Consider the following 22,589-nt stretch of genomic DNA (forward strand, 5'->3'; position numbering starts at 1 on the left):
ACACTACAAGAGGCGGCTGCCGAGCCCTGTAAAGTTTTGTATATAATATATGCACATTAATTGAAAAAGAAAATCATTATCTCAGTAGTGAATCAGTCAGCCTACTAAATTTATTAAATTTCGTACAAAATAGTATAAATTTGATAGTTTAAAAGCGAGACTTTTTTACATTTAAAGTTTATCCGTCAGTAACGTAGCTCTGATCGTTAATTTGGGCATGTTAGATTCGTTCAATCAATTTCAAACTTTGTGTAGTGATTTTTTAAACAATGTAATAAAAAGAATTTTTTATCCGACTATCTGATTTTCTTAACCATTAAAACAATAAATTGGTCCCCATTAAACTTTTTCTCTAAATTAGGTGGTTAAACCCCATAATTAGCAGTCCATCATATTCTTAGACACTTTAAAAATCTAATTAATAAATTTTTATTTTAGAACCCCCGTGATTACAGAATGGGACGGTATGGGAATACTCGGCCTGTCCTCCAAAATGTTCAAGGACTCGAGCATGAACCAGCAGGACGGCTTCGCCTCCAGCTCAAGCTCTTTCATGAGAAGGGAGTCCGTGACAACCAAGGTCATGTAAACAATGGCTCTGCCATTGTGTCTGTAAATTATGGAAAGAGACACGACCAGACCATAATTAGATAAAACATTATTTCAAGGTGAAAACTTATGGATTTTGTATATTCGAGATTACATATGTAATACTAAAGACTAAAATATATATGTGCTGCCATTTGCAGAGTGTTGAGGTCGTCTTCGACAAGTTTTTGAGGTGTTTGTTTAAAATGATGGATACAACACCAAATTGTGTGTAAGATGGAATGACAAAAGTTGAAAGCAAGCTTTGTTCAAAGTAAAAATTTGTACATTATGTATGTTGTACAATACACATGTATGAGGTGTGCTTGTATTATACCTGTTTATAAGTGTAGATATGTTGCCATGAGCTCTTTACCAACTCCATGCTTTTTCATATATATAAATTAACATCTTATCTTTTGCATCGTCGTAATGGCCAATCTGAATTTTATTTCAAAATTTTATTCTTTTTTACTTGCCACTGCACTGCTTGAAAAATTAATCAAGTACAATTTTCCAAAATGATTACCTAGCTATTTAAATTTCTACTTTTGTTGTTGTTTTAAATCTAATTTTTTTTATAATTTAGTTAGTGCCAGATAGATGTTTAGATATGGCAGACTAGTTAAACATTAAGGATCTAGTGCTGTTTACGGTATAATGTTCCTGGTAACGATTATATCCAAAAATCTATCAATTTTAAAGGCTACTAGCTGCCAAACTGCTGAAGTAATGAGAAATGACTGTTCCAGATTCTTTAAAGACTTTCTTTTTGTCTATTAAAATTTTGTGCTAGCATCCATGTGTTTCACCAATTGGCCGTTAGCAGTCTTTAAAACTCATAGTTTTTGGAGATAATCATTACCAGGAACATTTTACCGTAAACTGCACTAGATCTCGAACTTTAATTTATTTAGAAGGAATATAGTAAATAGTAATGATATATATTTCTTTATTTTTAAAATCTTTCTAAATATTTGTAAAGTGAAATACTGAAATATTAACTGCAATGTAGTGCCATATAACTTTACACAATACTAATTCCAAGCATATATATGATATGTATAAAAAGATATAAAATCACGGTTGTAAATAAGATTAGCAAAATAAACATTATTAACAATAAAATTTTGTTTTTTAGTAATGTGATGTAATAATGGATATATTATTACTTGGATCTTACACCAGATTTTCATGTTATCTGATACAGTAAAACTTGTAGCTTGCTACAAATACGATACCCCCTAACTACCCCCCTTACCCAATACTCTCCCCTCCTAATGGATGGACCAATTAATGATGTTAGCAAACTAAATTGACGCCACTCCCCCCCCCCCCCCCCGTCATAATATCTACGTATATTCTATATCCATTTATATACTGCTTTTGTACACAGTAATCTGCTGAAGGTCCCCACTGTTCAAATGTTATTTCTAAGTTGACTTAAACATTGCAAATGTCTTGGGTGGTTCTGTCATTATTTGTAGACACCTTATCTACTAAATATCTAAGTGTCAAAACAATCGATATATTATTACTTGGATGTTGCACCACATTTTTATATACTCTAATAAAGTGATGCTAACAGCTGGCTAAAATAACGATACCACTAAATTACCCTCTTAACTCCATCCTACTGACCAATAACTGAGGTTCATATAAGCAAGCTCAAGTGACAACAAATTTTCCCCTGTCAATATATCCACGTATATCCTATATCCATTGTCATAACACCTTCGCACAAAAAGGTTGACAAAAGATGGACAACACTTCTTACTACAAATACTTATATTATTACAAAATTTGTCTACTCTATACGTCTGTAAGTCTGACTATATTTTTGTAGGTTATACAGGTTTGAAAAGAACAATGGTTGAAAAAAGATATAAGGCTTTTATTTGTTTATTTTTATACAAACAAGGATGACAACATCCATAGAAGCGAAGCTCTGGAACGTTAGGACTAACTAACATTATACTGAATAAGCAAAATTTAAATGTATAAGTGTTAACAAGATAGTAAGTAAATTTGACATACATTTTAGGATTTGACTATAGAGATGCTTTGCTTTTAACATTGTACCTTGTTGTAATAGAAATTAGGGATCAAGTCAAGCTGAGTATGCCAATAGCCTGTTTTGGCACACGCTACTTGACTTGGGGGAATATTGGCATACTCTACTTGACTAGGGGTAATATTGGCACACTCTGCTTTACTTGGCGTAATATTGGCATACTCTGCTTTACTTGTCAAGATATGCTTTTTCTAAAATTTTGAAATGATTTATGTGTATATACTAGCGGCTCCACCCCCCCCCCCCCTTGATGTCTCTAGGGGCATTTGAGGGAAGGAGAGAGCTGAAAATTTCCTTTACATTTAAGTTTTTAAAAGAAAAACTATTGTAACAAAATCATGGTATTTTAAAGGACCAATAAGAAGCTCCATTAAGGAAGAACCATAACAGTCCATCGATTAGTGAGATTTTTTATTTTGAAATTTTAATGGTTTTAGGCTAATTTTTGTAACTTTTCTACTACTTGAAATAGAGAGCTCCAAGATGCTAGGGACGCAACTGCTAGTTTATATATTTTACGTAAATAAAGTAGTAAATTTGTAGGTTGAATTATTATAATATAAATCGGAAAAAAAGTTAAATTCATCTTTTTTTATTTTTTTGTCATGCTGCTTTGTTTGATAAACTATTGGCATACTATGCTTTACTTGATGAAATATTGGCATACTATGTTTTACTTGGGGGAATATTGGCATACTCTACTTGACTAGGGGGAATATTGGCACGCTCTGTTTTACTTGTTGCCATTGGCACACTCATCTTGACTTGATCCGAAATTAGTTTTCCAAAATCGGATCATTAGGATAATTATATCACATAAAAAATTTTTGTCAAAAATGTCCGACTCTAATTATAAATATAACAGCTTCGCTTTAACAATGGCAAAATGTCAAATTATGAGAAAAGGTTAATTATATTATAGTAATAAAATATAAATTTGTTTAGAATTGTTTAGCAACGGATGTAGAATATACGTGAATATTATGACAGGGGAAAATTTGTTCCCAATTTGATTTGCTATAATGTAACTCACTTATTTGTCAGTTCGGAGAAGAAATGTATAGGTGGTGAAAGGGGAGAATCGTTATTTTAGCCCGCTGCATGTTTCACACTATTAGAGAAAATCTGGTGGTGTAAGATCCAAGTAATAAAATATCCATTTGTGTGTCCCTATCCAAGTTAACTAAACTGTGCAAAATATGTTTCTAAATTTGGATGGGCGCTTGTAATTAATGCGACAACGTTGAAAATTTTAATCTTGCCATAAAGATTTATTCTTCAAATTAGCAAGGGTTAATGGCAAGGCTGAGGGGGGAGGGAGACATGATGGTGATGAGTTTTGGATATACCCCCCCCCCCTCCCTTGGATATATTTGCTCCGTCAAAAGACGATGTATTACCCCCCATGTTCCCTAAATAAGAGAATATGTTTGTTGGTTGGTTGGTTAGTATGGGTATGGTGGTGTGTGGGAGCAATAATTGGCTGTACGCCTGGTAATCCCCTCCCACGGGTCCGCAACAAACTACCTAAGCAAATAAATGTGCTTTTTTTTCTTAACTCGATGGAAATTTACTTTTGCAAGTGGAGTGTCAAAACCCCCCCTAAAATTGTATAAAACCTTCAAAAGAGATGGGAGAAAAGGGAAGAGATTTCCTTCACCCCTTCCTTTTTTATATGACGTCACAAGAATCGCACTTTTCAAAAGTGATACAAAATCGGGACAGATTGGGTCCCTGCTCTAGGCTTATACTGAACTAAATTGGGGAATTATTGGTTCGATGGTTTATGAGATCTCAGAGGATATGCAGTCAGAATTGATACTAGTTTATAATAAAAGATAATTACCAATTTGTAATCATTAAGGGAAATATTATTTGATGAAAACCTTTCTTAACCTAAATACTTCGCCATACAATTTATCTCAATATTAAATTGTTGTCGTTCATTACAGCTTTTTAAAAAACATTTATAGGGCAGAATATTAGATCTTAAAAAATGTATTTGAATGATGTTATGTCTCAAAAAACGCACAGCTAGAGCTGTACTAAACAATAAGAACACAGAAAATATATTTCGCTTTATTCAAGCCTTCTCAATTCTATCAAATAATAACTATATTTGCAAAAATTCTTTAAAAAACAACAAGCTTCATACTAGTTAGAATTAATATATGTTTAACAAAAAAACAGGTTAAAATTATTAGGAAAAAAGGAATATTTTTAAAACAAAACTAAATCTTTTTTACTTTGATATATGGTGTACCTAATTGTTTGAGAGTTTCTGTACAACTGAATTAATGATATTATGTAAGGGATCCCTCCCACCTAAAAAAAAGATGACGTAAACCTTTTTTAAGAAGAAGGGAGGGGAGGGGGATATTTTCCCCTTATTCCAGAGCACCAAATAAATTGAAAATTCAAGCTGCAGCAGCTATGTATATTTATTTACCAGGGATAAGGAATAAGATTCAAAAAAATGTTCAAATATTTCTGCAAAAAGTCTTTATATTGGACACTAGCACACTTGAGGAAAGGGGTGGGTAAGCCTCCCCCAATTTTTTTTAATACGGACGGACCGACCCTAATTATAGAAAAGCTTCGCTTTTAAAAAGATTAAGTAAAAAAATTTTAGAAGGTGGGTTTTCTTGGGACGACGATTTTTCTTTTACGGCTGGTAGTAACCTCCCACAAAATAGACATTAATGAGTTACATTGTAAAGGAGAGCCAAATTGGTTCAGCAGTTAGCAAGATCCTTCCGTACATACAGACACAGATAAACATCCTCTTATTTTTATATAAGGAAAACCAACCTGAACTACAATTTAAAAGTTAAATGTAATTTGGTGTGACTTCGTTGCAGCGAAATATGTCAATGTCGAAAACAATATAATAATTTTGTGCGATATAATACATATTTCAAATATTACCAGGAATAAGGTATAGCCAAAAAGCGAAATAAATCTAAAATTATATTTGGGGGGAAGATATGTTGTTACCCCTTCCCCCCTACAACAAAAGCTAAAAATCACGTTTAGGTTTCTTGATTTTTTCTAATTAATTTCGTTGTTGGTATAAACTGAGATATGACCCTTACTAAGAAACAAATGCGCTATAATTGATGATTATTTAGACAGTTTTTTAGAATGTTTTCTGCTTTTCCCTTATGATATTTTTAAAAGCGAAGCTTTTCTATAATTAGGGTCGGTCCGTCCGTACGTCCGTCACGGATAGCTTTTTTCGTTAATTTAGACATGTTAGAATTGACCTATCGATTTCAAATTTTGCATAGTGATTCCTTTAGTAGTTAGGTACGATTTCGAAAGCGTAGCAACTCTATAATCATTACCAAAATGTCCGTACGTCCATTCTAAACATGTTGATTTTTTTACTTTTTTTAAATAGCTTTTTTCGTTAATTTAGACATGTTAGAATTGTCCTATCGATTTTCAAATTTTGCATGGCGATTCCTGTAATAGTTAGGTACGAGTTAGAAAGCGTAGCAACTCTATAATCATTACCAGAATGTCCGTACGTCCATTTTAAACATGTTGATTTTTTTTTACATTTTTAACAACAAATTTGTGACCTAATTATCCGATTGGTCTGATTTTTGGTATACTGATTCCTGGGACAACAAGGTACAATATTATAAGCGAAGCAACTCTATAATCAAGTCCTAAAAATGTAAGTATGTCCATAATCATTATCCTGTATCAAGCAGTTTTTTAACAAATTTACTTACAATTTTGCTTTGACTCTTATACATTCGCATTCTGATTATTCAGTTCTGACATTATACAAGTGTTAATGTCCGTTTGTCCTAACGTTTCAGAGCTTCGCTTTTATGGATGTTGTCATCCTTGTTATCTTGTTTATATTATGTTTTCCCTGTGTCATATCCCTGTCCATGAAATTTTTAATTTGTATTCCAGTACCTATGTCTTCAAAACCGATTGATATCCGCTGGTTTTGAACCGGTTCTAAGCTATATTGAAAAATCATGTATAGCAACGTTTTACAGAAATTTTCCATGAATATTAAAATAAAAATCATAAAATAAATAACAGTTTTGTTAGCCCGGGCCTTCGGCTCCTCGGAACGCACAAAACTGGTTCTAATCTTTCAATTTTTCGTTATAATGTCCGCGGAAACATGTCTATAATACGTTGCGATAAATAGCTATTATAGAATTCTGCAAATAAAGAAATCCAAAGTAGTAAAAAGCAATCATTGTAAAAAGGAATCTTTTTGGTAATCTATAAATAAAATGCAACTAATATGAAGGATTTTTTTTTATTCTAACTGTATTTCTCTTCTCAATAAAATCTAAAATACAGCCGTTTTTAAGAAAATTAGATTTAAAAAATTCAAGTTCAATTTCACCCCCTAGGAGTTACAGCATAATCATGACAATAAAAGCAAAGATTATTTATTTAAAATTTTAAACAACTTTGCTTTTATGAAGTCTTTCATAAAACCTCTCTATATATGATTTAATTAAGACTGAATTTCAGCGACCTTAGCAAAGCAACTGATAAAAATGGCCATGATCATGGTTTTACTCTTATAACTTTTCATTTTAATATCTGCAGAAAGCTGTCTATAGTAAGATACGATTAATAACTATTATATAAAATTGAATATTGAATATCAAAATACGTACTCTATGCAAATGTTTGTTTGTCTGGCCGTCTAATTTGGAGATTCGCATCTTGGCCAATCAATTGAAGTCGATGCCTCCCTACCAATTAATAAAAATATCTATCTATAATACAAAGTAGAACGATGTCTGTCTGTTTGTGTGTTTGTCTGTTTGTAGCGAAGGATCTCGCTAACCGCTGAACCGATCGGGTTCTCCTTTACAGGGTAGCTTCTCATAGTTCCCGGGAAGGTTTATAACTATTTTCTTGGGGGGTGGGACACCCATAACCCCCCCAAAAATGAAAAATACCCCCCCCAAAAAAAATTTCCTTTTTCTTTTTAAAATTAAAATTAAAATAGTGGGGTCGACTACCCCCCCCCCCCAAAAAAAAATCCCCCCCCCCAAAAAAAAATAAAAATTTTTTTTCTTTGATCAAACCTCTTGGGGCAAAGCCCCTAGAGGCTAGGGGCGAAGCCGCTAGTCTATAAATACAAAGTAGAATGATTTCTGTCAGTTTGTAACGAAGGATCTCGCTAACCGCTAAACCGATCGGGTTCTCCTTTTCAGGGTAGCTTCTCATAGGTCCCAGGAAGGTTTATAACTATTTTGGGGGCGGGTACCAACATCCACCCAAGATAAATCGCCCCTAGAAAAGAATTTTCTCCCCCCAAACTTATTTTTTTACTTTTTCGTTTAAAAATCTAAATTAAGAAATTGTGTTATCTAATTCGATTCCCCCCTCCTCAAGTGCCCCTAGAGGCGTATCCGCTAGTATAATAAGAGTAGAAAGGGTTTTAGTCTGAAGCTTAAGATCTCAATAACTACTGAACCGATTGGGGACTCTATTTCAGCTAAGCTTTTCATGGGTTCTATGATATTTTTAGGTTAATTTATTTTTAGATTTAAGTATAGGAATTGTTTTAAGCTATTTTTCTACCGAAATGGCTGGAACGAATGGGTTTTACTTTTCAGAAAAGATTTGTGAGTATCTTAGAGTGGTCTACAGATTTTGTCCTAACCTCTCGCAACCATCCCCCAGAGGCTAGGGGTGAAGCAGCTAGTTCAACATATGATAAAAAAAGCTCAAAAGTAATTTGACCGTCAATGTTGTTAAATGCTTTAATATGATCAATTAATAGAGAAATTTATATAAAGAAATTAGGATACCAATCACCACAGATAATATTTTAGTTAATCACATTATCATAAACATATTTATATGCACGGACATACGGTCATACCCTGTTTGTAGTGTAGATGTTTTGCCTACAATGGAACTGTATATAATTAGAATGGATATAGGATATATAAACATGGAAATATTGACATGGGAAAATTTGTAGGGGTAGCTATTCTAACAATCAATTCTACAAAAAAAATCACGAAACCTTTTAAAGTATGGTGGAAGTATATTTTGTTTTTTCATATAATTGAAGAAGGGGGGTAAGAAGTGGAGGAAAAGGGGAAGGGGGTTGTGGGGAAATTTTCCTTTAGAATTGTTTGTCAGAATATCATTCCCTTTTCCCAGGAAAATTTGTAGTCAATTTACCTTGCTAATAGTGACTACATTTATTGGTCAGTTCGTTCATCCAGTAGAAGGGGAGGAGGGGATGGGGTAAACGGGGTAGATGGTGGGTATCGTTATTTTACCCATCTAGAATTGAAATTGAAATAATTACAGTATTACTTTATCATGACCCGCGACCGTGGCTCAACAGGTAGCGCATCCGCTCGTCGTTGGGAAGGTGATAGGTTCGAATCTCGGCCCGACACCGCGTCATGGTTCACACTGCTACTACGTCAGATGCGCGACGTAAATATTCAGAGTGGGGGGAATGCCTTGGTCCAAAAACAGGCGCAACTCGTTACCATGCTCAGTTTGGACTTCTCAGACAAAGGTCGTGCATCACAGAGAGTTGGTTGTCTGATAGGTGAATGGACGCTTTACACCGCAATCATAAGCGGAGTATGTTTCAAGGGGCGTGGAGAGAGGTCTAGTTACCTAGTACCCGAAGCGACACCAAGCCCCCTCGAGTCTTAACATCTTAACATTACTTTATCATAATAAAAGTATTACTTTAAATGAGTACATGGAAATCTGGTGCAACATCCATGTTACAATAATAAATCTATTCTAATTAGAGAGGAAGTGTATAGACAAATGAAAGGAAATTAGTTAGTGAAACTTCAGCACTAATACAACACATCTCTTGCCGGAATACAATCCGAGGAGGGCACAAATTAATCATTAGAATCTCGTATACCCTGTTAAATACAATGTGATGACATAAAAGTTTACTTTGCACCCCTAGCATCTAAAGGCTGTACTTGAAAGGTTAGGGAAAAACAGAAAAATTGTCTGAAGTAAGTAAGAAATTCCTGACCCCTAAAATCTAGTAATAAAATAGATTATATTAGATAATAAATTAGAATAGCTTCAGGCAAATAACCATTTCTTTATATCATAGGATAGCATCTAGGGTTGACCACCCCTTATTACCCTACCCAAACCTTTATTTTTTGAATTAGACAAAAAGATTTTCTTATTTTTTTTTGGTTTGGGGGAAGTATTTCTCTCCAGAATATTGAGCAATTATCGATTCAGCATTTTGGAAGATCTTACATACATACAAAAAACATGATGATGAGATATCGACACACACAAAAATTGACAGGGATTTACAATCCTATATTCTGAAATTGAAGAACAAATAAATTTCCCCTCACACTATTATCCCCCACCCCCCGGCCCTAATGACTAACCCTGTATCATTGAAATACAAAATTATGAACAGTTAATAGATGTGGAGGAGGGAGGGGGGATTTTTGTGTCAACACCCCCTTCAAAAAAAAATAAATTGTTAAGGCCTGCCTTCCCCTTTATTTGTCTTTTAAAGTTTTGTTTTACTCTTGCAAACCACTGTGCACGCCACTGATTAGCAATATAAGTAAGTTATCATTAGCAGAGTAACCCCTATTGGACTTCCTAAATCAACCTAACCTAAAAAAGTTTTTTTCTAGTATGGCTTCCAAAACAATTGATATTCCGTTTCTCAGCAATTCTGAAAAATCATGTATCGCATCGTATCAACGGCAATAATCTACGAATAATAAAATAAAAATCCTAATATTAATCCCAGTGTGCTAGCCCGGGCATTCGGCCTTTCGTGGCCAACACAGATTGAAATAATCTATAAGTTTTAAATGTTACTATAATAATAGATAGATAACTATTAATAATTTCATGGGTTGATTTGTAGGATTATTGCCTCGCAATAAGAATATTGGATATTGTCTCAGCAGATTCTAAATGCTCTGAATCTCACACTTTTCGTGAACAAAAATATTTAGAAAATTATAAAAAAAATGACATAAAAATAAAGAAAGGTATTTTTTTTAGAAAAAGAATTGATATTCATATTACTATTAAAATTATATCAAGAATGGTTTTACTCTATATACAAATAGTGGTTTCGCCCCTGGACTCTAGGGGCTTCGTCATATAAGGGCGTGGAATAACCCCACAATTAGTATTTGTAAAGCAAAAACCATCATCATCAAGATCGTCATATTTATCAAGAAAATGAGAGGGGTGTTCCTCTCAAACCAAAGAAAAATAGCCTAAAACCATTATACGACCAATGGGGATATATCCATGGAAACGGTCTAGCGGTCATAGTGAGAAGTTTCATCCAAACACAGAAGGATTCTAACGAAAGTTTTAAAGGAATTAATATTGTTTGGTAGAACATTTTTTTCTGGAGAAAATATGAATGTTATTGACAGTATTTATAAAAAAAAACATTTACATTAGATATATACACACAATTTTTATACTTGTGAAAACAACTTTGTCCTTTATTAATTTAAAACAAATAAACTTGTGTTCTTTTTATTTTTTTATAATCTAGAACCTTAAACGTCGAGGTACAAAAGTTTTGTGATGACCAAATTTGTTGCTGACTTCAGTAATAAGGTATAGCCAACAAGCGAAATAAATCTAAAATAAGATTTGGGGGGGGGGGGCAGGAAAAAGGTCGTTAATTTTACAAAGTGTTCCCCCCCTAACCCGCCCCCCCCCCAAACGACAGCTGAAAATCACGTAAAGGTTTAGTGATTTATATTCGAATTAATCTAATTTTTTATCTACACCAATCAAATCCTAACAGACTTATTTATCAGCCAAGAAATTAATTACATAGTTACAGGAAGTAAGGGAGAGTTAGCTGAATAGAACACGCTGTGCGTGTTAAAATTAACTTTCTTCTTTAATTAGTAGCCAAGAAAACAACCTCAATTGATTTCACAGAAAGACAGAGCAAAGAATTTTCGTATCTCACATAAAAATAAAAATGCTGTTTTTTTAAATTGAAAAGAAAATAATTACATCGAAAATAAGGCTTTATAACTACATTTAATTTTTTTATAATAACATACTATTTTCACATGTAGCTTAACGCAAAATATGATTTTTCTTCTGATGTAAATTTGTAAGTTATAATTGGTTTTACATTTCAGGGAGGCTGTATATTGTATAAACGTCTTGGGGTTATTTTTAGACTATTTTCTAAACTTTTATCGCCCTCCCATAAGTGCAAACAGTGTTCCAAAAAAAAGTTTTTATATGCTATTATGCTGTGTTAATTCTCAGATAGAGAGGTGACAATGGGCAGTTTATTAAACTGGTCCCCAAAGTTTGATGATAACGTTTTCTTATTCGTTGGATAAACAACTTTGGGGACTCTAGTGAATTTTGTTTGGTTGGATCACTAAGTTGAGTGTACAAACGTTTCGACCACTAATTTTAATCTACTGAAGAGTTAATTTTGTGCATCATAATTTAGGATGTACATCAATTTATTTGCTATTGTCTTATCCCTTTAGATTCTTGGTCAATTCTACAAGAACATAAACATTTTAAGAATGGAATTAGTGAAGCATAAAATTCTATTATAAATGCGGGACCAGGAAAGAATGTGTCAAAAATGGATATATGATATACGTGGATATATTGACAGGGGAAATTTTGTCGTCAATTTAGCTTGCAATTATAGGCCTCTTTCATTGGTCAGTTCGCTCATCCAGTAGGATGGGAGAGGATTGGGTTATGTTGGGATGTTTGTTATCGTTTTTTTACATCCAAGTAATGATTTATTCCCCCTTATTTTTAGATAAATTGAAATTAAGGTGTGTAGGGGAGTAGGGGATATATTTTTGTTGTTGGCATAGGAAATAGGTGGGAGGGGGCGAATCCTCCATAACCTAAATAAGTGTATCTAGAGGCATCAGAGGCGTAGCCACTAGTTATTATTTATTATAATTCTCATGAAAAAATCTAGAATTAAACTCATCAAAAGGCTCTCAAAATCTTTCCTCTTAGCTTTATTTAATTTGTCAAGCTATTAAAAGCAGGAATCTAAAGAGATGAGACAATGGCTGAAAATTTATGTACATTCCCAATGACACACAAAATTACCCCTTCTGTAGATAAAAATTATTCACTGAAACGGTTGGACGTTCAATATAATAAAGAAACCAGTTAAAATTCAATATAAGTCTACAAAGTTGTTAAGCCAAAGAATGTTAAAACATTATTATAAAACTTTGGGGACTTAAGGAATGAATACCCCAATGCCCCCCCCCCCCCCCTGTATCAGTTAAAGGTATATTTACTCGTAAAAACCTTAATATGTATTTATGTATTTTGTTATATATGAGTGTGCGGTATTCTGTTAGGAGAAGAGAAAAAAATATATAGAGAGAGAGAGAGAGACTAATTGTAAATTGGTATTGGTACATCATCATCATTTAGTCCCATTCAGACTACACATAAACAAATACTAAATAATTATTCATTTCTACCATGTAGTTATCTATTCAACTTTTTGTGTAATTCTGTAAAGATTTCATGAATATTGGCTTACAATAAAATCAAACACGGCTTAATTGATGATAATTTATTTTTAAAGAAAATTTCTCCGCATTAAAATATTTTTTCTTTTGTTAAATTGCTTGATTGATGAAGAAGTTAATTATCGCATCGTATTATAGACAGCTTTCCGCGGGTAATAGAACTTAAAAAATATAAGATCAATACCAGTTTTATGATTTTTATTTTAATATTCGTGGAAAATTATCTGTAATACGAGGCTATACATGATTTTTCAGTATGGCTGAGAGCAGGTTCTAATGCACCGGATATTAAAAGGATTCGACCCCTCACTGGAAATTCAAATAGATACAAAAACAAAGCGAAAAGAAGTTCTTGGAAGACCCAAAGTTTGGAGTAGCTAAGTGTCTAGCCCCCCCCCCCCCCCTTAAATGCTTATCATGGTTTTAATTTTAGATTACAGATTTAGTAAAGAATGGGAACAGAACCCAAGGCGGAGGTGCCAAGTTATAAGGTAAGGTTTTTTTCAACCAAGTCGAATTTCTGCCCCCCACCCACTCCATTTCTTTCTTGAATCTAAATTAGGAAACAAGAATGACAACATCCTTAATAGCGAAGCCCTGAAAATCTAGGACAAACTAATATCAACACTTGTGGTGTGCAAAAGCTGAATAAGCAAAATATTAATGCACAAGTCTAAACAAAATTGTAAGTAAATTTGTTGATTTAAAAAATCAGATGAATAGAATAATTATATCACATTAAAAACTGTCCCGGACGGACGTACTGACGGACCGACCCTTATTATAACAAAGTTTCACTTTTAAAAAAAATTAAATAAATCCTAATATCTATAATACAAAGTAGCTTGATGTCTGTCCGTCTGTCCATCTGTCCATCTGTCTGTCTGTCCGATGCTGTGAGTATTGGTGCAAAAAATATGACGTAACAAAAAAAATTAGCCAATGAGAGGCCGTTATTGACCAATGGTAAAATTTATAGTGGACTCTCATTGGCTAATTTTTTTTGTTACGTCATATTTTTTGCACCAATACTCACAGCATCTGTCTGTCCGTCCCTAAAGATCTCGGTAACCACTGAACCGATCGGATTCTACTCTTCAGTATACCTATTGGTCCTGTGGTGGTTTTAAGCTATTTTCTTGGGGGGTGGGACACCCACAACCCCCCCAAAAAATTTAATTACATTTTTTGTAAAATCTGAGTAGCTGCTAAACAAATTGGGCTCTACCCTTCTGGGAACATACATACTGGTCCTTTGGTGGTTTTAAGCTATTTTCTTGGGAGTGGGACACCTCAACCCCTCCAAAAATAAAAAAATCCCCACTTCCAAATTTTTTATATTTATTTTTATAAAACCAGTAATTGGGGTAGGGGAACCCCACTGCACCATGGATCTCCCCCCCCCCCAAAAAAAAAAATAATATTTTTTTTTTACAAATTTTAACTTTTGTGTATGCGAACAACCTGGGTTTAATTTTTATGAATTGAAATTTTTGTGTATACGGCAAACAACCTGGGTTTAATTTTTACGAATTGAAATTTTTGTGCATACAGCGCACAACCTGGGTTTAATTTTACCACAGAGTAATTAAACAAAGAATAACTTTTTCGAATATTGCTATTAGGAGGGTTGACTTCCCAATACTTCATAAGGCGAAGCCCATAGAGGCTAGGGGCGAAGCCGCTAGTGTTATATATTTTATCAATTAACATTACTTATTAATAATCATTGCTTAATTAGGTAGATATTAACTTATATAATTTAGATTTTGTTCTATAATATTTAGCTAGCTTGGGTTTGCAGTCCCGCGTCAAAAACAAATCAATTATCTTCAATTAAACAAGTTAAGAAGAGAGGTTTAATAAAAGAAAATAAATAAAAATACAAGAATAAGTTTGTCTATTTACTTCTATGTAGGATGTAATAAGGATTTTTGTGTCTAAAGCTTAAGATTTTAATACCAATAGAGTTTTCTTCACATAGAGTTAGTGTTAGATTTATGCCATTCTATTTTCAGATTTAAGTCTTGGCATGGTTTTAAGCTGTTTTTCTAACCCCTCCATGCTTCTTGGAATAAGAAGCGTAATAGCTTGTAATAAATATAAAGATACCTAAGCTTTTATAAAGAAATGGTGGTTAAAAAAGTTGACTATGCGTATTGATGTGTGTATAGTCAAAGTTATTCTTTTAAACCGTTGTTTACGACCAAACAGACAGACTAATCAATTGAGGAGAAGATACGCTATGTATAGTTCTTTATAAAAATTAATAAGATTAATAGTTATTTCTCGCATCGTATTATAAACAGCTTTCCGCGGATATAGAATGTACAATTATAAGATTAAAAACCAGTTTTTAAGCCCCGAGGTGCCGAAAGCATTGTATTCATTAATTAACTTCTGGATTTTATTTCTGATTTTATTGACAAATGTTTTTTATTAGATAAAAAGCTATATAACTTAAGAAAACGTTAATTTTGTTTTCTGCCATAATGTTGAATCTCCCCTACAAATGTTTATGATGGTTGTTGTCCCTCATTCCCCAAAAAAATGTTCTAGATAAAATCTAATATTTAGTTTTGCAAGCATCTTCATTTGTTGCGTTTACTTTAAACAAAAACTTTTATTAGAAAATTTTTAAAATACATTCCATTGCTCATTACGGACGAAGTCATATTATCATATGAATGGATATTTTATTACTTGGATATTTTACCAGATATTTATGTTCTCTAATATAGTAAAACTCGCAGCGGGCAGAAATAACGATACCCTCAATCCACCTTTACAATATCCCCTACTCTACTACTGGATGAACGAACTGCCCAATAAATAAGTTCCATATTAGCGACCTAAATTGACGACAATTTTTACCCTGTCAAAATATCCACGTATATTCTATATCCATTATCATATGTCATCAAGTACCTTATTCTTTAAATAATTTCTACTTTGAAACAAAGTCTGATAACTTTCATCAATTATGTAAATTAAATATTTTAGATTTTAATTTTATAGAAGAAAATTTATTTTTCTTAGTAAAAAACTTTTCCTTCATTCTTATCTTTTTGTTTCTTCCTATGAAACTTTTTTTAGGAAAATAACACAATTTAATTTCCCATCTTTGCATGATGATTTCTATAACAGTTAGGTAAGATTTAGGAAGCGTAGGAACTCAATAATCATTACCAAACAGACCGTACGTCTATTTAAAACGTGCGGGTTTTTAACTTTTGACAAAAAAAACTTTAAATGATATTATAATCTTATTTATCTCATTTTTGTAATAATTATTCCTAGAACAACAAGGTACAATAGTATAAACGAGGCATCTCTATAATCAAATTCTAAAAATAAAAGAATGTGCTGTATCCTGTATTTTTGCAATTTTGCAACAAATTCATGTATAATTTTGTGTAGACTTTTAATTTATTGTTTTGCTTGTTAAGATCTGACACTCTACGATATATTTTAATCGTTTGTCCTTCCTTGTGATTTTAGAGCTTCAATTCTATGGATGTTGTCATCTTTGTTATATCTATCATTCACTGATGAATGCTTGAAATAAGCTGCGCTCCACAAACTATTCAGTTTGGTCAAACCCTAGTCCTTTAATATATACCTATCAGCTTCGCTCCTAGCATCTAGGATATCTGTATTCAAAGGAGTAGCGAAAGAAGTAAATAACCTAAAACTAAACTTGGATATAAAGATTGAATAACCGAAAACTATCCAAGGACCTATAAGAAGATTCCATAAATGAAAGAACTCAATCGGTTCAGTAGTTTCAGACAAAAAAACCTTACTACTTTGTATAATAGGATTAAATGTTTTTATTTTAGTATGAATGGCACATGCCCCCAGAACTCAAGCTTGTCTTTGGATTTCTTGCTACAGTAAGTCCTCTTGTAAAAAACCCTTAAGTAAAATGATTTTCATTTAAATTCTTTATAAATCTCTTTATAGCGCCTATAAAAAAGAGAATTAATTTTAAAACTTTTGCCAAGGTATCCCGAATGACGTGATATAGGCTATTATTCTAATTTTTTATAGGCACTTTAAGAAGCTTCTTTGTCCCTTTCATTGTAAAACTTTGAAATTCGTCTTTAATAGAAATTAATTAATCTGATGATCATAGCATAAATTGGAAATACAATTCAAAGTATTTCCATAACTGATTCTTACTAGAGCTACACAGCTGTAAGGTTGCGGCTGAAAAATTAATTAGCCCGGCTATATCTCAAATGAACTATGCACGATCAAGAGCAAGTGAATCTAAGCACCTTCCAGCAGCGAACCTGAGTATTTATTTTGTTAATATACTAGATTTATGTTTAATATAGTCATATATGTTTTATATATGTCAACTAATAAAAATAATTTTTACCATAGTTTTATATAAAAAACTTTGAAATTATATGCATTTTTGGTGCAATATAATCGAATGTTTTGTCGAGTTCAAAGAAAAAAAAATATACAATTTTTATCGATACAATATACTTTTGTCGAAACAACAGTTTGAACTCAACAAAACATTTGATGATATTTAATTTAAAAATGCTGATCATTTCAAATATGTTTTCATATAAAACCATGGTGAAACCTACTTTTTATAGTCGATATAACTATGTTACGCTGCACAAACCTAGTATATTCAACAATAAAATACCCAGGTTCACTGCTGGAAGGTGCTTAGATTCACTTGCTTTCTTTCGTGCATAGTTACCTTTTACATAGAAATTCTCAAAGCCCAAGCAAATTTGGCTTGCTTTGAGCTGCTGCAAAAATAAGCCACATGGCTGCTAAACCCCTGATTCTTAATCCCGACGTTTTTTTATAGTGCCTATAAAAAATAACACCATACAGGCCTATCATTGGTCATTAAAAATGTTTACTTGCCTGCCATTGGTAATTTAGTTTGTGTATTGGCCTGTCATTGGTCATTTGTAATATGACGACACTTTTTACAGGCACTTTAAAGAGCTTCCATAATCCCCCAACCATGTGCATGTCCCAAATATTTAAGCTTAATTGATAATTTTGTAGCTTATACCAACAACGAAATTATTTTGTAAAAATTCACGAAACCTATAAATTATTTTCGACTGTCGTTTAGGGCAATTGATGACCTTTTTACTGGGCCCAAAATACTATTTTAGATTTAATTCGCTTGTTGGCTATACTTTATTACTGATAATTTTGTAGGTTGTTATATTGTTTCCCATTCTGTGTTCCATCTGCTATCATGCCTTCAGAAACAAGTATCATCTGGACGAGGAAATTGATCAAATAGAGGTATTTCAATGGATATATTATTACTTGAATGTTACACCAGATTATCATGTACTCTAATAATGTGATACTTGTAGCTGGCTAAACTAGCAATTCCCCGATCCACCCGCCCCCCTCTTAATGTATGAACGAACTGACCACTAAATGAGGTTCATATTAGTAAGCTAAATAGACGATAGATTTTCTCCTGTCAATATGCCCACTTACAAAATATGACAAATCCTAGAGTATAAATAGTTTCATGCATAAGATGTAAATCAACATAAGAATGTGATATGAATATTTGTTATGAGATTTCAGGTAACTTGTATGTGTTTAGTTGGAAACTGACGGCAGCTTTAGACTTCGGCGCAACATGTCCCGACGAGCCACAGCCCTTCACAGTAGCAACCGTAGAGCTCATAGTCGAAGGGTCAGCGAACTTACTGACAGCATAAGCAAGGTGATTTTATTTAAACATTTGCTGAAAAAAAAATGTGAGACAAAGTAAAAAGATTCCATGAAAAGCGGAACCCAATTGGTCTGGTGGTTGTTACTAGAAAGTTCGTAGTCCATTTTAAAAAATGCCAATTTCAACTTTTTTGACAACAATTTTTATGTGATAAAATTATCCTTTTTAATATGATTATTAGTACACTGATTCCCCAGAACAGCAAAGTACAATGAATAAGCAAAGCATCTCTGTAAACAACTCCTAAAAATATTAGTATGTCCTTTTTAAATACATTACCCTGTAATTAAGCTGTTTTGCAACAAATTTACTATCAATTTTGATTATACTTACATTATTATGTATTTTCTGCATATTCATTTCTCTAAAAATGTTGATGTTTGTTTGTCCTACTGTTTCATAGCTTCGTTTTTATGGATGTTGTCATCCTTTTTTTATTAGGAAAATGATGGAGACATGCCAACACCTCCTGAGAGCCCGAGTACTCGCCATTTATTAAGATTACCCAGCCTTTCTGAACATACATCATATCCTGCACAACATCAAATTCAACAAGAACAAATTGCAGGTGGAAATATTTGTAAAATGACTGTAGATAAAGGACAGACGGGAGGACATTTATGATTGCAGAGTAGCCTTGCTACTACAGTGTGTTTTTTTTTATGAGCACTTTTTTGAAAGCAATTTTACCCCACTTATAGTTATCAGAATTTAATGATTAATGGCTTATTTTCTTCGTTTTTTAAGGGAAATTATGAAACAACAAAAAAAATTACAGTTTTTGTTGAAAAAGTACAGTAAAGTTGAAAATTAAAAACTTAGGTGTCAACATCTAAAAATGGTTTTAGCGCATTTTTCTTATGCTCAAATAATCAACCTTTTGCAAGAATGGCTGCTAAACACTTCAAAGTTGAGATATAGAGCTAAAAATGTATACAGATACTATTAGGGACATGTACTAGAACATATCAAAGTTTGAAGGTCATATCTCAACCAGGGAGGGAGTAATGGCCCCCCAAAGTCGACTACAGAAAATCCATTTTTTAAAGAAAAATGCGCTAAAACCATTTTTATATGTTGACACCTAAGTTTTTAATTTTCAACTTTACTGTACTTTTTCAACAAAAACTGTAATTTTTTTTGTTGTTTCATAATTTCCCTTAAAAAACGAAGAAAATAAGCCATTAATCATTAAATTCTGATAACTTTAAGTGGGGTAAAATTGCTTTCAAAAAAGTGCTCATAAAAAAAACACACTGTATAAACATGACTTTTCGACTCAAAAATTTTGGATACCATCATTTCGGAAGTCCCCAAAGCCATAGAAATAACGAGAAAGCATTGAAAATTTGTTTGATATTGTGGAAAAAGTAAAAACTAGATGCCTTTTTTCAAAAAGCATTATAAAACACATACCTCTCCTATAACACAGAATGATTCATTCGTCTACCTTACTACTTAACTAATATTTAGATGGTTGTTCTGGAGGTAAATGTGGATCCGCTTCAGTGGCATCTATTCCTGTATCAAAATGTTCGGAGGCTAACTCCCCTCCTCGAAAGTGTCATGCTCCTTCTATTAGCAGGTTTGTTCATACAAATTAGCAGGGCTCGGCAGCCGCCTGTAGCATCAGGGAATTCAACCTATTACAACTTTTAAAATCAGCTGGAAGTCTAAAACCTGACCCAAATATGGCAATTTCTCTTTCTTACAAAGATCAAACCATCCAAACTGGTTTAAATTTTAGGCTTAGTCGCGTCTGACGCGCAGCTTTCGAGCTCTGCAAATTAAAACGATGTTGGGCTTTACTTTTTATTCATTTCTGTCAGAGGCAAAAATGGTTTTGTAAATAAACTCAAAGGAGAATTTTCACGAAAAAAAAGTGCTACAGCAATGGTCCGAAATAATTTTAAAATGCCAGATTCGGCATTTCTTCTAGAAGAATCTGTAATTTAAGTTATTGATGACTCATCAAAAAAGGTTTTGCTCAATTATCTTGAAATCTTAGGGAGAAGCCAGGGATTTAAAGGGATAAGACAAGCGATTAATTGATGTACATTGTACATCCTCAATGATGATACTAAAATTACCCTTTCTGTAGATTACAATTAACAGTAAAAACGTAAAAACTTAATGAAGCAACCAATCAAAATACAACAAAAGTCCCCAATGTTTTAGACCCAACGAATAAGAAAACGTTATGATAAAACTTTTGGGAGAAGTGTAATAACAAGTCTTGTGACTTGATAAAATGTATTAATGTAGAATTAAACTTCTAATCGTTATATTATTACTTGAATGTTGCCCCTGATTTTGATGTACTCTAATAATACTCGCAGCTGGCTAAAATAACGACACCCTCCATCTTCTCCTACTGGATTATCGAACTGACCAATAAATGAGGTCCATATTATCAAGCTAAATTTACGACAAATTTTCCACTGTCAATATATCCACCACGTATATCATATATCAATTGTTTTTCTATAGGCAGCAATCCATTGATTCTGTTGAGTTTGTCACCTGTAAAGAACACCCGTATCAATGTGTTGGTTCTCACCCAGGCTCCAGAATACTTTCTCCATCCTCCAGCTCTTTCTCCACAGGTAAAGACTATTATTCGATCTTGTATTACTTGGATGTTGCACTAGTCTGGTCAACGATAAACAAAAACTTTAAAATCTAAATGGGTAAATCTCAAAGAAGCTTCGTTACTAAAAAGTTGATATACATGGACAATAGATAAGATGGCAATTCCCCTATAGCGTTAATGAGGGACTGACAAAGTGAATTGTGGAGAAGCTTCGCTCCTAATAAGTCTTTAAACATGGACAATGGATATCTTAAGTATATGAAATAGATTGTCTATCTACTGTATTAAACGTTTAATATATCCCAATTATGTAGATACACTGTCGGCTATGCCTCCAACCCACCGACATCACAACAGAAGATTTAATCCTGGCCAAAGTTCGAATCCCTGCAACAACGGTTTAACAGATTGCAACCAGTCAGCTGTCGAGTCTCCGATCTCATTAGCCCGTGGATCCTGCAAAGATAATTATCATCCGATGAAAAGTTCTGGTGGGGGGTGTGGTCAGGGGAGTGATTTCAGGGGTCAGGGAGGTGATTTCAGAGGCCCTCCTCCCCCTTTTGTTCCTCCCCCACATCCATATACAAAGGTATTTATTAAATTCAAGGTGACAAAATCCTTATTTAAAAGCAATGAATTGTCGGTCTGTCTATCTACAGCTTAAGAACTCAATAACCTCTAGTCTGATAGGGTTCTTTTTTACAGTGAAGCTTCTCAAAGGTGCAGAAAGGTTATTCTCCAAACAGAAATCAAAAGGACTAAAGCAAAAATATATCCATATTTTCTTAATATCTAAATACTTTTTTATTTATCCATTCCTTTAGATGAAGTAATATGCGTAACATATTTTTGTACTATATAATATGTATTACATGTATTGGATGATACATTCGTCTGATTCTATTTAATTTGTATATATAATCTAGTCCCCCGAGATATTAGCTCTCATTACAGCTGAGTAATCATTTATGTTTGGTAATATTCTGGGAGGGAGGGGACATTGGGCTATTGAATTAAAATTGGTTGATTCATTAA

At 33.1% G+C, this 22,589-nt stretch overlaps 3 protein-coding genes and 1 long non-coding RNA gene across 7 annotated transcripts in view; all 4 read left to right on the forward strand.

Annotated features, from left to right (window-relative positions):
- Nucleotides 1-1,716, forward strand: part of LOC145316189 (uncharacterized) — a 33,575-nt gene extending 31,859 nt beyond the window's left edge. For both annotated transcript variants that reach the window (XM_080156543.1, XM_080156544.1), the window contains exon 8: nt 439-1,716. In XM_080156543.1, the coding sequence (XP_080012669.1) occupies nt 439-589 (151 nt within the window). In that variant the 3' untranslated portion in view covers nt 590-1,716. The remainder of the gene's footprint in view (nt 1-438) is intronic.
- Uch-L5 (ubiquitin carboxy-terminal hydrolase L5) overlaps nt 1-22,589 on the forward strand; it is a 294,886-nt gene that overhangs the window by 71,432 nt on the left and 200,865 nt on the right. The gene's annotated exons all lie outside the window — the stretch shown is intronic.
- LOC145318232 (uncharacterized) lies at nt 17,068-19,601 on the forward strand. Its single transcript, XM_080159565.1, has 4 exons — nt 17,068-17,114; nt 18,424-18,513; nt 18,830-18,952; nt 19,403-19,601. Exons 1-4 carry the CDS (start codon nt 17,073-17,075, stop codon nt 19,583-19,585), a joined length of 438 nt encoding a protein of 145 aa, XP_080015691.1. The 5' UTR covers nt 17,068-17,072; the 3' UTR covers nt 19,586-19,601.
- On the forward strand, nt 20,447-22,137 carry LOC145318233 (uncharacterized). The gene is made up of 3 exons (XR_013879262.1): nt 20,447-20,546; nt 21,452-21,567; nt 21,869-22,137. It is a non-coding gene; the product is annotated as an uncharacterized LOC145318233 (long non-coding RNA).

This window comes from Acartia tonsa, chromosome 4 (assembly GCF_053477335.1).
Source record: "Acartia tonsa isolate MP-2025a chromosome 4, ASM5347733v1, whole genome shotgun sequence".
NCBI lineage: Eukaryota > Metazoa > Arthropoda > Copepoda > Calanoida > Acartiidae > Acartia > Acartia tonsa.

What these genes read in the sequence shown, in the direction of transcription:
- LOC145318232 (XM_080159565.1), top strand. Translation starts at nt 17,073, where the DNA reads ATGCCCCCAGAACTCAAGCTTGTCTTTGGATTTCTTGCTACA. An exon ending in TCTTTGGATTTCTTGCTACA is followed by an intron (nt 17,115 to 18,423) that starts GTAAGTCCTCTT and finishes ATAATTTTGTAG; the next exon opens with GTTGTTATATTGTTTCCCAT. An exon ending in TTACTGACAGCATAAGCAAG is followed by an intron (nt 18,953 to 19,402) that starts GTGATTTTATTT and finishes TTTTTTTATTAG; the next exon opens with GAAAATGATGGAGACATGCC.